Genomic DNA, 12,037 nt, shown 5'->3' on the forward strand with positions numbered 1-12,037 from the left:
GAATCCCCGATTTAGAACCATGGGATCCACAACGGCGAGAGACATCCACTTGTATTCTCGTGTCTCGATACTCTACGCAGTCTGCAAACTACGGTCATCGGCGACCGAACTGCGCGGAAGAAAACTCCGCGGGATGTACCGCAGCTTCTCGCGTGCAGAGGAGGTATGGCCGGTCACAGTGCAGCCTGCGAGGCTCCTTTCCACTACGAGTACCATGTTCTTGTGTCAAAAAAAGAAGAAAAAAAAAACTGAGAGAAAGACAGCCGGTACGTATGTAAGGTACGTAAAACACCCCTATTTTTTCGCCCATCTGCCAAACGAGCAGAGAAAGACAGAAAGAAGGCTGAAGAAGTTCAACTGTGTGAAAGACATTTTCTCTTCCTGTCTCCAGTTCAGTTAAAATGAGATGGGTGGACTGACAAAAAAAAAAGAAATGAATTAAAGAAAAAAAAATAAAGGGCAGGCAAAAAGACGCTGTGGGGGGTGAGCGAGCGAGCGGCGGGCGCAGTGGTGCGAGACACGCACACACCGACGACGGGGGAGGGAAGTTCTTCTCTTTTTCGTGGGGGAAGGTGGGGGAGGGGGCGGTGAAGACAGTTGGCCATGCCGTAGAGTCGTCTCTCAGTGGTCGGGGGGCACCACCATCTTGGGGGTGTAGACGGATGCGTTGGGGTCCAGGTTGGACTTGGTCACCTTTTCCTCCTGGCCAAACTTGCCACCGGGGCCGCCACCGTACAGCAGGGAAGACACCAGGCCAGAGTCTAGGCTCACCGCTGGGTATGCCGCCGGCATGACTGCCATCACCTCTGCTATTTTAGACTTGAGCTCTTCCACCTCTTTCTCTCGATGGCTCAACATGGCTGCACATGGGATAGCGAGTAATTAATAATAATTCACTCTTTCACTAACAAGTATTATTAAATTAAATACTAATTTAATTATTAATTATGCATAATTAATAATATTACATTATATCAATAGCATAGTAAAACCCCGAGCTTGAGGGGACACAAAGAAGGACGACATGACACGAAGGCTCAGAGCCTTCGTGCCGTGTTATAGATCTTTGTGTTCCTTCACGCTCGGGGTTTTACTATGCTCTGGACCTCCAGCAGCTAGCCGCGGTTCTCTCAGCTCTCTCAAGGTTACATTATATATTATATTATGTACTATTATTATAATTATATTATTACATAATTATTAATTACAATATAAATATCATTAATTGATATTTTTATAAGTTCTATTGCAATGACGTTTCTAAAAATCAATAACAGTATTGTGAGGAAACAGCTTAGCAGAGAGTACTCTGCTGCTGATTTTGAGAAGAGTTGCAAAATAGGAAGCACTGGCCAACAGGTACTGGAGGTCATTATTTTGTGCTGAAGAAGCTATTCCAGTTGATTTTACCAGGCTTTCTTTCTCCTATGCTAGCACAGAATTTTTAAACCCATCCCAATTTAGAAAGAGGTTAGACCCAAAAACATCTGGCTCTGCTTTAACTACCCACAAAGACCACAAATTACAGTCGCCGACCGATAATTAAAACTAAAAAAACTCGGGCTCTCCAACTTTTCGGACTTCACTTTTGGCACCAGACAGATAGATAGATAGATAGATAGATATAGGTTAGGAAAGAAAAAAAAAAGTAAACTAAAACTTGGAATGTTCAGCAGCCATTAAAGGCGCTACCTGCTCCATTGCCAGGGATGCGTAACCGCAGAAAACTTCGAGACTAGAACGAAAAATACGAGAACATAGAAGAAAAATACACTGACAGATGTCCTACAGTCTGTATACGGAAACGGCGCAAGGGCAGTTCATTTTCGCTCTTCACATTTCACGGCTGAGTCCAGACTGGTTCAAGAAGGCAACTAGAAGAGAGGGCGACCGTCTTTGATTGCTGGGGTTATCCCGGGGACCCAAGAGCTGTGCGAGAGACGCAGGGTGGTCTGTCACGCGCAGAACACCACCCAGGGGCAATTCCCTCTCCGAAATAAACCGTCTACACTCTAGCAATATATGTGATTGAGATCATCCACTACACCACATGAAACGTTCCATAGAACCAATGTATTTTCATGTCCAAGAATTAGGACTGTACCTCGGGAGACGTTCCTGATTGTTCGTACTCATCTCGCTTCAAACCTGCATGGTTTTTGGGACCCATGCCCGTATGCTGAAACCGTATGCTCTGCTTCAGATGTGTTGCAAGAGCTAGTCTTTCAATATACGTGCCTTCGTCTACTAGCATCTCTGAGTATCCGAAATAAACTGAAATCGTGTCCTCAACTGCCTGTGAGGAACGTCGATATGTTACTGCAATGGACACGTTGAGTAGAGGCGAAGACGCGAATAAATTCATGATCGAGACTAATGTGACGTCTCCGTTTGACGCTTCAGCAACGCTAGTATCAACGTAGTCTTCCTAACCGACAAGATAAAAAAAGGGTAAAGGAAACGACGGCAGCGACACAGATGCTGCTGTGAGAAGGACATTGCTGCGGTGACTACACTGATCAACGCGTACAGTGATAGTACTACATGTGGTCAAAGGGGTTATAAACTCTACCAAGCTAGCCCGCCGACTGTGTCGGCTCCAAACTGCGATTTTAACTTGTTGGCTGTGACACCTTTTGTATTGATGAATCTGATAGTCCCATATCTTCACACACATATGTCCTCCGGACCCTTGGTGTCCTCCGGACCCTTGGGGTTTTTTGAAATAAATAAATAAATAAATAAATATAGCACGCTGCTAGCCAACCATCATCCCCAATGACAACGTTCTCGCTCCTGATTTGTTGATAACGGGAGGCGGAGCCTATTATGCATACATTATGTACGGCATTATGGCTACAAAATAGGCTCCGTCTCCCGCTTTCAACAAATCAGGGACGAGAACGTTGTCATTCTGGATGATGGTTGGCTAGGAGCGTGCTATGTGGTAAAGTTCATTTTTAAGAGTGTAGAGCAGAACGTTGTGTGTACCTCCCCGTTGGCGTCTGATTCGGTGCTACAATTCTTCAAATGACGTAACAATGGATAGAGGTATGTCTACTCGCTCGTATCCGAAAAAAGTGTGATTTTGTATTAACGCTGCACACGTTATGAAGGAGAAGTACAACAACAAATTGTAACAATAAATTGTAAATAGAATTACGAAGCCTAGAAGAACAATATTACACCTATTACACCGGTAACTAGATACCTGCAGATAGGAGTTCTTCCCTCCTTTAAATTCACTGCAATACGTTATTCCGCATTTGTGCTGCGAAGCAGACATGTATCGATACTTTGTAAGCCACTTTGAACGTTCTGAGTGAAGGCTTTTGAAATAAAGTGGACGTACGCCGTTCACTCAAAAAACTAGACTGCACAATATTTGGGACCGATTTCGAGGCTACTACGGGTCTGAAAAATCAGTCAGCAACTGTACTTTTGCTCATCATCTCCGAGCGGATAACAGACGTACCCTGGCTGATCTCGAGCTGCCTTTTTGCTTCCCCAAGGGCAGAGAAGAGGTCGAGTTTGAGGCGAGTCTCCGCACTGAGGGAGTTCTCTAAGTGGGTGTTTTTGTCTTGCATGGCCGACAACGCCGACATCAGCACCTCCGTGTCCCCCATCGAGTCCTTGTATTGACGTAAAGACTGAAAATACAAGTTTCTTGTCACAATCCCATCATTTAATGTCACAGGGAGCTCTCTCTGAGGAATATGTCCCCCACCTGTGCTTCCCGTTCGACGGCTCGAAGCTGCTCTTCTCGCATTTTGATGTCCCTCCGCAGTTGCCGGACATCGTTTTCGAGATCTCGCCGCCTTGCCTTGCAGCTTTCGGTGCATTCGCTCCTGGTTCCAAATTCCCGAAAACATGTTATGCCCAGCACTGTCTTAAACCATGTATTTTCGCACGAGCGATATCCCAATGGAATATTCTGTCGGAAGAAAATAGAAGAAGGAAAAAAAGAAAAGCTCACGGGGCGGAAGTTCCACCGTGTCTAACGTTGAGCATTTGCCCGGCGCCAGAATATCAGGAGTGGCGTACGGCGCACGCGGCAGACGACGCCATTGGCCCTGTCGTCTGCTACGGAACGTCTTGTGGCTGAGCCGCAGGACATTCTCAATGGTTAGAGGAGTATGAGTAGACATGGCGTTAAGTGTTCGCAGTTCACGTAGTAGTGGAAAGCTACAACATTCTGCACATCTTCCGACGGAGTATTCTGCAGAATGTCGCTCGTGCGAATACATGGAAACTGTTTTGTACAGGGAAGGTGGTGTTTCTGTACCTGGCAGCAGCCATGGCGACGGCAGCCCGAGCGGCCGCGGCTTCCTCAGCCTTCTTGGCCCTACGCTCCTGCGTCAGCTGGGCCTCAAGCTGTGACCGTGTCTTTCTCTCGTCCTGCAGTGTTTTCTGCAGCTGCGATAGGCTACCTTTGTCCTGCTGTCGAGCAGTCACCAAGTTGTGCAGCCTGGGAACGTTGCAGAGAGGGATTTATAGCAGGCTGGGCCAACGTACAAACTTATAATGGCCTCTACGGAAATCCAAATTTTGATAAATGCGCGAGTTTTTAAAGGACGAGCAAGGAAGTGACATGTAGCACTGCTCAAAATCCAGCTTCGTTCATCAAGCAGCATATCAGGAGCCACCTTGCACAATATTTTTGCTGCATTAAATTAATTACTGCAACAATGAATCTGCACAGTTAGTGTTAAATTTACAAACCACGAACCTATGGCAGCGTCACTAATTCACTTCCTGCCTCTCTCTCAAAGGCTTGTGGTCGGTTACAATCATTCTTCTTGCGCAACATTATGGGGGGGGGGGGGGGGGGGGGGGGGGCCTTCACTGCTCCTTTAACGGTAAGCACTTCTTTAAATGAGCACTAGGCTAAGTGAATCTCCAATCAGCTGCCTAATCCCTAACGTCAGAGTGTTTGTGCGATGCAGATAAAGAACATGTTGCCTGGAGAACAAATTTCGCAATTAGAAATGAGGTGGTTTTCTTGCCACAAGCAAAGCATTTGGAATGTATTCTGCAACACTCTACAGCATACCTAAAATATCCGTATGCAAAACCACGCACTACTGTTCGAACATGACCTGTCACGCAGGTCCCCCAAACTCACCTCGGAAAAACGTGCAACAAAGAAGGCCGCCACTAGATACCCCACTGTTGCCGTTCCGGATCACTTCAGCGCGCTAAGTTTAGCGGCAAAATGTTTTTGTTGTTTCTGCGAATGAATCTAGTCTTTATATGTCCAAATAAAACGCGTATAACAACTTTCTGTGTCGTGTTTCACTTTTTGGTCCCGTTTTTAAATGTGTTGAGCGATCGGAAGGATCTAGTGCACGGCTGCGTGCATCACATAGCGGACCTGTCGTACCAGGCGCCGCAGGCGCAGTCGTCCATTTCTCCTTCTGTGACTTGGCCTGGCTTGGATTATGCTTCAACTGGATCTTTAGCGTGCAACAATCCAACGCAAGCCAACGTCTGGTAACAGTGGGGTATCTAAGGGCGGCCTCCGGCGTTGCACGCATCGGGATAGGAACAAATACATGCGAAAATGGCGACCTTGGGGGACCTGCTGTCACGTACGGTCCCTGGGAAGCACACATGCCGGAGTGGCTACGATTGTAGCCCAAAAGAAGTAAAACTCACTTGTTTTGTAGGTTCTCGTTATCGAGCTGCAGCTGGGAGAGCTCATTCTTCACCGACCGCTCCCCCGCTGTGATGCTGTGCAACTGTGTCCGCAAGTCCTGTTCGACCTGCCGGCTTGCCTGAAGGTCTGCCTTCAACCGCTTGATGTCTGCTTCTAACCTGTTAGCGACATGGGTCCCACCGGATGTTATTCCCACACAAAAACGAATCAAAACATGCTATATATCTCGCTGTAAAAGGAATTTCCGTGCATTACTCTGCATAAAGAGAAAAATCAAGGGAATTGTCATATTACATACGTCATTCCGATCCCTGGAAAGTCCCACGAGTTAAGAACAAATTATGGAAAACAATCCATAAATTTCCTACTACCTAAATTATTAAATATGGTGAATTCTAAAGCAGTTTCTCTGTCTAATACGTCAATCCGTGAATTTCGCGGTATCATTATGTGTGCCTCGCTGAATGACTGTATGTGATGTTCGATGCCCATGTCGAAACATGTATGTTATTTGCCTAGCTCATTTGAAATTTTTGGTCCTAATATTGCATGAGTGAATGCCCTTATCACTGTAGTCTTGAGCTCTGTAAATGTGATGTTGTCGCAGGTAGTGTAAAACGGGGGCCCGGGCTCGTCAAGTTGTATATTACAGCTTTTTCTCGGTCCTCCTTTCATCACATGATGGAAAATAAAGTGATTGATTGATTGATTGATTGATTGATAAAAGGGTACGATCACGTTGTTCTACCTCCGCTAACATTACTGCGCTGAATGTTTGCCTCGAACTGCGTGCGGGATATCGAAACAACAAAAGCTACAAAATATAGAGCACCTCAAAACAGTTTTAACAAACGACAAGCTTTCGTGTAGTGTCAGATGAAGTCTGATGAAATTGTTACTAATCAAAACTGCTTCGAGACGCTTCGTTATCCGTAGCTTTCGTCATTTCCGTACCTTTTTCGGCAGTACTGAGCCATTTTCTTCGTGTGGCTTGTGTGTGGGATAATATACAATAACAAAGACAATCACATACTGTCACTGTACACTAAAGAAACAAAAAACATTACAGCTGCACTGCACGGGTGTTGGTCAATTCGCATTGCGACATCGTTTGGTACATGTAATAAGAAGGAATATGAAAACTCCCCCAAGAAAAGCTTCTCTCTTAATGAGTTTTGTGTTGTGTTTTCTCTGTCTTCTGCCCATTGCTCAGCCACCTTCATCATGGAGCTCTTAACTGGTTATTAATGACGCATCTTAGTGACGTGTTGCTTACAGTGCTGTGGAAACCATCCCTTAAATCTTACAATACACTGACACAATAACACAAGGCAGGTAAATAAGTACACAGATCAGGAAGTGGACCGAACACTCCTAAACTGAAAACGTGGGTCGCCTCTTTTTACGAGGGGCAGTGAGGTGTCTCATAGTGACAGCAGGCGACAGAATATGCTGGTGTGCGAAAGAGTTGCATCAGGACCATAAATCCCCATCAATATACCATAAATGTGTAGGCATAGTGCTCATTACAACATGATTCGACACTGATTAGTACACTGTTTGGTGCACCCCATCCAGCTCTTGCATCGTAAAGACATATTACTTCCCTGGATAGATGTTTCCAAAAAAAGTTCATACCTGTCGCATTTGAAGCTACATTAACTGAGTAGGGGATTCTGACATAAGCACTGATTCTGTCCTAGAAGAACTTGACACTACAGCACGACATGTACAAGGACACCAGGTGCAGCAGGCCAGGAGCAAATGCACTCAAACCAGATTCAGTGGTGAGTTAGTGTGTGAATGAAAAAAAAAAGGAAAAGGAGAAAATTGGCACCACCAATGTGGAAGCCAGCTGCTCCATACCATGTAAACAACTCTGAACACATGAACGTACTAGACACTTGGAGTGTAAACACTCAGATACGAAGAGTCATACAAAGTCACAACAGTAAAAAAATTAATAAATACATACATAATAAAATAAAAGAACAGAAACGGAAACAGAGGCACAAAAGTCAAAACTTATCATCGGCACCAATTTCACACAGAAACGACCCGCTTGAAAAATCGGACAGAACTCCATCAGGAATTCCTAAGGGTTTTAAGGGTCCGCCAGGAATTCTTGACGGTTCCTTAGCGGACCCTAATGGCCCCTGAGCGGACCGCCAAGGGAGCTTGAGGGACCATTAGAGGCACCTAACAGCCTGGCATGCTTAGCGGACTACCTAGCTCCTAGCAGACATGCTAGCGGACCGACAGATGGCCTTTTGATGGGCCCTGGTGGGAACGGGCTCTCCACCAGGACAACCTAACGGTCGCTTACGGGCATCTAACGGTCCACTAGGAGCCATTAGGAAACGCTGGCGGCACATACAACCGCTCAGTACTCCATTAGGATTATCCAATACCCGCATACAGATTGTGTGACTCTGCTATCAGATTGATTTGGTGGATATGAACCAGTCTGTATGCTGATTATATGCTAATGTAATTGGGCCGAATTATACGCTTAAGATCCCGTACACTCCATTTGCATGTCGTGCAAGAACAACTTTTTTTTAGTGCGCCGGTGTCCAGTGTGTCATTAAATTTCCATAAAGAACTACACTTGATAAAAATCTGTGAGTTTGCATATGACACTCTTAAAGGTTTTTGCCACCCAAACAATTGCCCCAACAGAAAACAAACAGACCCAACAAAACTACGCAACAGAAATAGTAAGCAAATTAGTAAAAATTCTGCTGTAGTCCCGCCTGCTTGATTGTCACAAAGGAGTGCACGCCAAATATGCGTCTAGAGGAGAAAATGTCCGTGCCTTTTGCCTTCTTTGTGATAAAATAGAATTGTCACCAGCTTCAAGGTCGAAGCGGGGATGCAAAACCTAAAATAAAGATTCGGAAACACATCCTCCTCACCCCGCACCTCCCGTGTACTCTCCTTTGCGACAATCGAGCAGGCGGGGCCAAAGCGGAAATTTTCCTGATTTTTTTCCCGAATATGTCTGCGGCGATACTGTGCATAGTTTTGTTGGGGCTTTGGTTATCCGTGGGGGACTTCATATTGCCGTAAAGAAAAGTGAGCTTCGCTTGGCAATTTTCAAAGTTAACTGAATGGGCAAAAATAAATTTCCCAAATTAAAAAATGTCCAACGCCTTCCTTAATGGTGACCAAAGTTTCCAGAAGGCAATTGCCGAAAGGCCCAACCATCCTCAGGCGAGTACGTCGCAAGTTAGAATTTTTATCGCTCTTGGTGAAACAAACACCCTGTATATTATTCCCCAATTATTTGACACCCGTAAAAATGCCACGTCTGCAAGCGCACTTTCCTACTTGGGATTGGCAGCGCTCCCAAGATCCCACTGCGCATTAAAACATCACGGAAAAAAGAGAAAAAGGGGGCAGAAGTGGGACCGACCCAATCACGCATTTTGTCTTCGCAAGGTTATCTGTTCGCGGGCATCTGATAATCATGATATTGGATGTTTGTCTGTTTGTTTGTTTGTTTGTCTGTTTGTTTGTTTGTATACTGCTATGTCGTCCTTCCTTGACCCCATACCTTAGCAAGAAAACTTGAACGAGCGCGCCTTGATGAGCGACTCCCTCTGATGAGCCTCTTTTTTTGGTGTGTGGTTGCTTTGGTGTTTTTCAGGTGTCAACTTTTTGTGGAAACATATTGTGAAAGATCCTGTATTTGTGACTGAAATGGTGTGTTGTGGCACGGGCTTTCTAATTCACGCAAAAAACGTTACTTTTTCGTGGAAATTCTTGAGCTCAATTAAGTTGATTACACTAAGTAATGAGGTACACTCACAGAAGACACCTGTTTGAGTGTTTGGGCAAGGTTACCCTTTTGTACTACCTCAAGCCTGCCAAGTAACTTTATCTTTTCGAAAAGCACAATACTTATCAAGAGTCCCTCCTGTTAGCAACTTTTAAGTCCTGTACTTTCGAAAAGATTAGGGCACTAGGCATGCTTGAGTGAGTAAAAGGGGCAACCCCGCAGAAGAGGGCGTTGCTCTCTCAGGTTATTTAAGAGACAGGTTTGTCAATAACAATCTTATTCGTCCGTCTGTGCTGTGGGTTGTGTCGTCCTTTTTGTTTGTTGCCCGGCACGTTTTTTTTTATCACTTGTAAAGTTTGAAATACCGAACAGCCCAATTTTTAACAATTTTTTAACCAATTTTTAACCATGCTCGAGTACCATAAGCATCCACAAAATGACTGGGAGCTTCACAGGTCGACGTCGCTTTCCGTACATCCGCCGGATGTCGCGTGTCAGCAGTTTCAAAAATTTTCCTAGTCCTGACGGAATTCTCTGATGGAACGGAGTGTTGCAAGAGAGAGAAAAAAAAAAAACGATTGCACTGCAGAAGAACGATTCTCGATGGATCTACAGAATGTGTAAACCAAAATGAGTAAGAAACACAGACATTGGGGTAGCCTTGAGTGCATACCCCAAGCCGTTCCTCGCGTCAATGTTGCGTGTGTGAGTAAATTAAATAAATTCAGACACCTCACCTCTTCTGTTTAACTGCGGCAGCAAACTGGGCTGTCGGACTCGTCAAATCCCGGAAGACAAGCTATCTAAGAATCCCGGGACAATCCCAGGACAATCCCGGAAGACAAGCTATAAGTATAGTATCTGTGCTGTCTGCATCCACTTCCATTTTGATGACAATGCATCGAAGGAAATGGACGCTGCCATTCTAAGTGAGGTTTTGGTCATTCAGTTCTGGAGAGTGTTCATTTTATTTTATTTTTCACTTTTTCTGTTCACTTCTTGAAATGCTGCGCGCGTTGTACATTTTGAAATGTCTTGGAAACAAATGTAGGAATTGAAGCAAGAGAAACTAAATTCTGTCATGACAGGAGTTGGAAAAGAAAGAAAGAAACAAGTTGTATATTTTTGTACATTTGTACAGCTCCCATCAGGCCATTAGACCCTTAGGTCCTAGTGGTTCCATCAAACCGCTAAACCGTTAGTCCTATTGGAGATGTCCCAAATTACGATAGGCCTATTGGCCTAATGGTTCCATTAGGATTGGCTCTGATGGATTTTTCGATTGGGGAGACCAAGGCACAGAGTACAAACTGACTTTCATGCGGGGGTCGGGCACCAAAAGCTCTAGGTAACCCAAAAGGGCGACTGTCTAGGGCCCCAAGCGAGCGCTGAAGTTTAGATTGAGCATCAGAGTATCGTGTGCACAACACCAGTATATGCTCTGAATCTTCGAGGACACCACAGTCAGAGCAGTTGGGGGGGAATATGTTTAATGCGAAGTAAATGAAAAAGAAAAGAGAACAGAGCAGTTGGGGGGGGCGAGTCTGCCTTCCGTATCTTGTGAAGCAGCCAAGCAGTATAGGGAACATTCAGGCACAGCTGGTGGATAAGGCACTCCATGGAATGCGGAATAGACTGAGGGGCATGGCAACTTAACTCAGGGTTGATGGTAAACAGCAGAGAGCGAGAGCAGCAGAGAGCGAGAGCAGCAGAGAGTGAGAGCAGCAGAGAGGGAGACCAGAGAGAGCAGAGAAAGCAGAAAGAGATTTAGTGGCCATACAAACATTCAGATTCTATTGCAACATGCAAAGGATACAATAGCGGACCATGTTGGTAATAGTAGAAAAGTTTGCAATGACGTTTTCTGATTTTACTAAAAAAGCTATGAAATCAGCACAGATGCCGTTTTTGTGGGCTGCTGGTCGAATGTTCTGACGGAGAAGGTATAAATCCTCGATAGCTGACTAAATATATTCCACCAAGCACAGAGCGGCTTGCCTGCAGAAAAACACAGCCTCCTCACAGTGAGTGTACCTCCTCATTCTCCACCAATTCAATTACCTGCATCCTTTTCCTCGCTGCGCTGTGCTCTTTACCAAAATCTAAATACACCTCCGGGCCTCAAGAACGCATAGAGCAGATGTGGGCTGGGACTGGGCCTGAGCATGGAAACAGTCGGGTACAGGCTGGGCCTGGGCCGGGCCCAGGCTGGAAATCAATAGAAGACGTCGGGCTCGGGCCGGGTGCTGGCCGTAGCAGCCGGGCCTGGGAAGGGCACGGGCCCGAAAATTAGGCCCGTGCAGTGCTCTAATCTGAGTAGCGTATCAACGTTTCAAAGATCAAAGAAAAAGAAGATTGCTTGCTTCCGCGTGCGATATGCACAGTTGTTCACGTGAGAAGTGCTGGCCGACGCGATATCTGTTCTACACCGGTTCCCAAGCGGGAGAAAATGAACCGGCACAAAATGAACACGAACGGAAACGAAAATGAACAAAAACACACGTGGGAAAATGAAGGAAGTTCCTGTGACTACCACGGGGGTGACAGCACTAATGGCGGTGCCCATTCCTTGAATCGCGTTTTTGTGTATAGGG

General features: G+C 45.5%; 1 protein-coding gene across 2 annotated transcripts in view; it reads right to left on the bottom strand.

The window, feature by feature from the left end:
- Nucleotides 1–357: 357 nt before the first annotated feature.
- Nucleotides 358–12,037, bottom strand: part of LOC135388057 (macoilin-1-like) — a 29,348-nt gene continuing 17,668 nt past the window's right edge. For both annotated transcript variants that reach the window (XM_064617354.1, XM_064617353.1), the window contains 5 exons: nucleotides 5,659–5,817; nucleotides 4,286–4,468; nucleotides 3,728–3,848; nucleotides 3,476–3,650; nucleotides 358–860 (listed from right to left, as the gene is read on the bottom strand). In XM_064617354.1, the coding sequence (XP_064473424.1) occupies nucleotides 622–860; nucleotides 3,476–3,650; nucleotides 3,728–3,848; nucleotides 4,286–4,468; nucleotides 5,659–5,817 (877 nt within the window). In that variant the 3' untranslated portion in view covers nucleotides 358–621. The remainder of the gene's footprint in view (nucleotides 861–3,475; nucleotides 3,651–3,727; nucleotides 3,849–4,285; nucleotides 4,469–5,658; nucleotides 5,818–12,037) is intronic.

This window comes from Ornithodoros turicata, chromosome 3 (genome assembly GCF_037126465.1).
Source record: "Ornithodoros turicata isolate Travis chromosome 3, ASM3712646v1, whole genome shotgun sequence".
NCBI lineage: Eukaryota > Metazoa > Arthropoda > Arachnida > Ixodida > Argasidae > Ornithodoros > Ornithodoros turicata.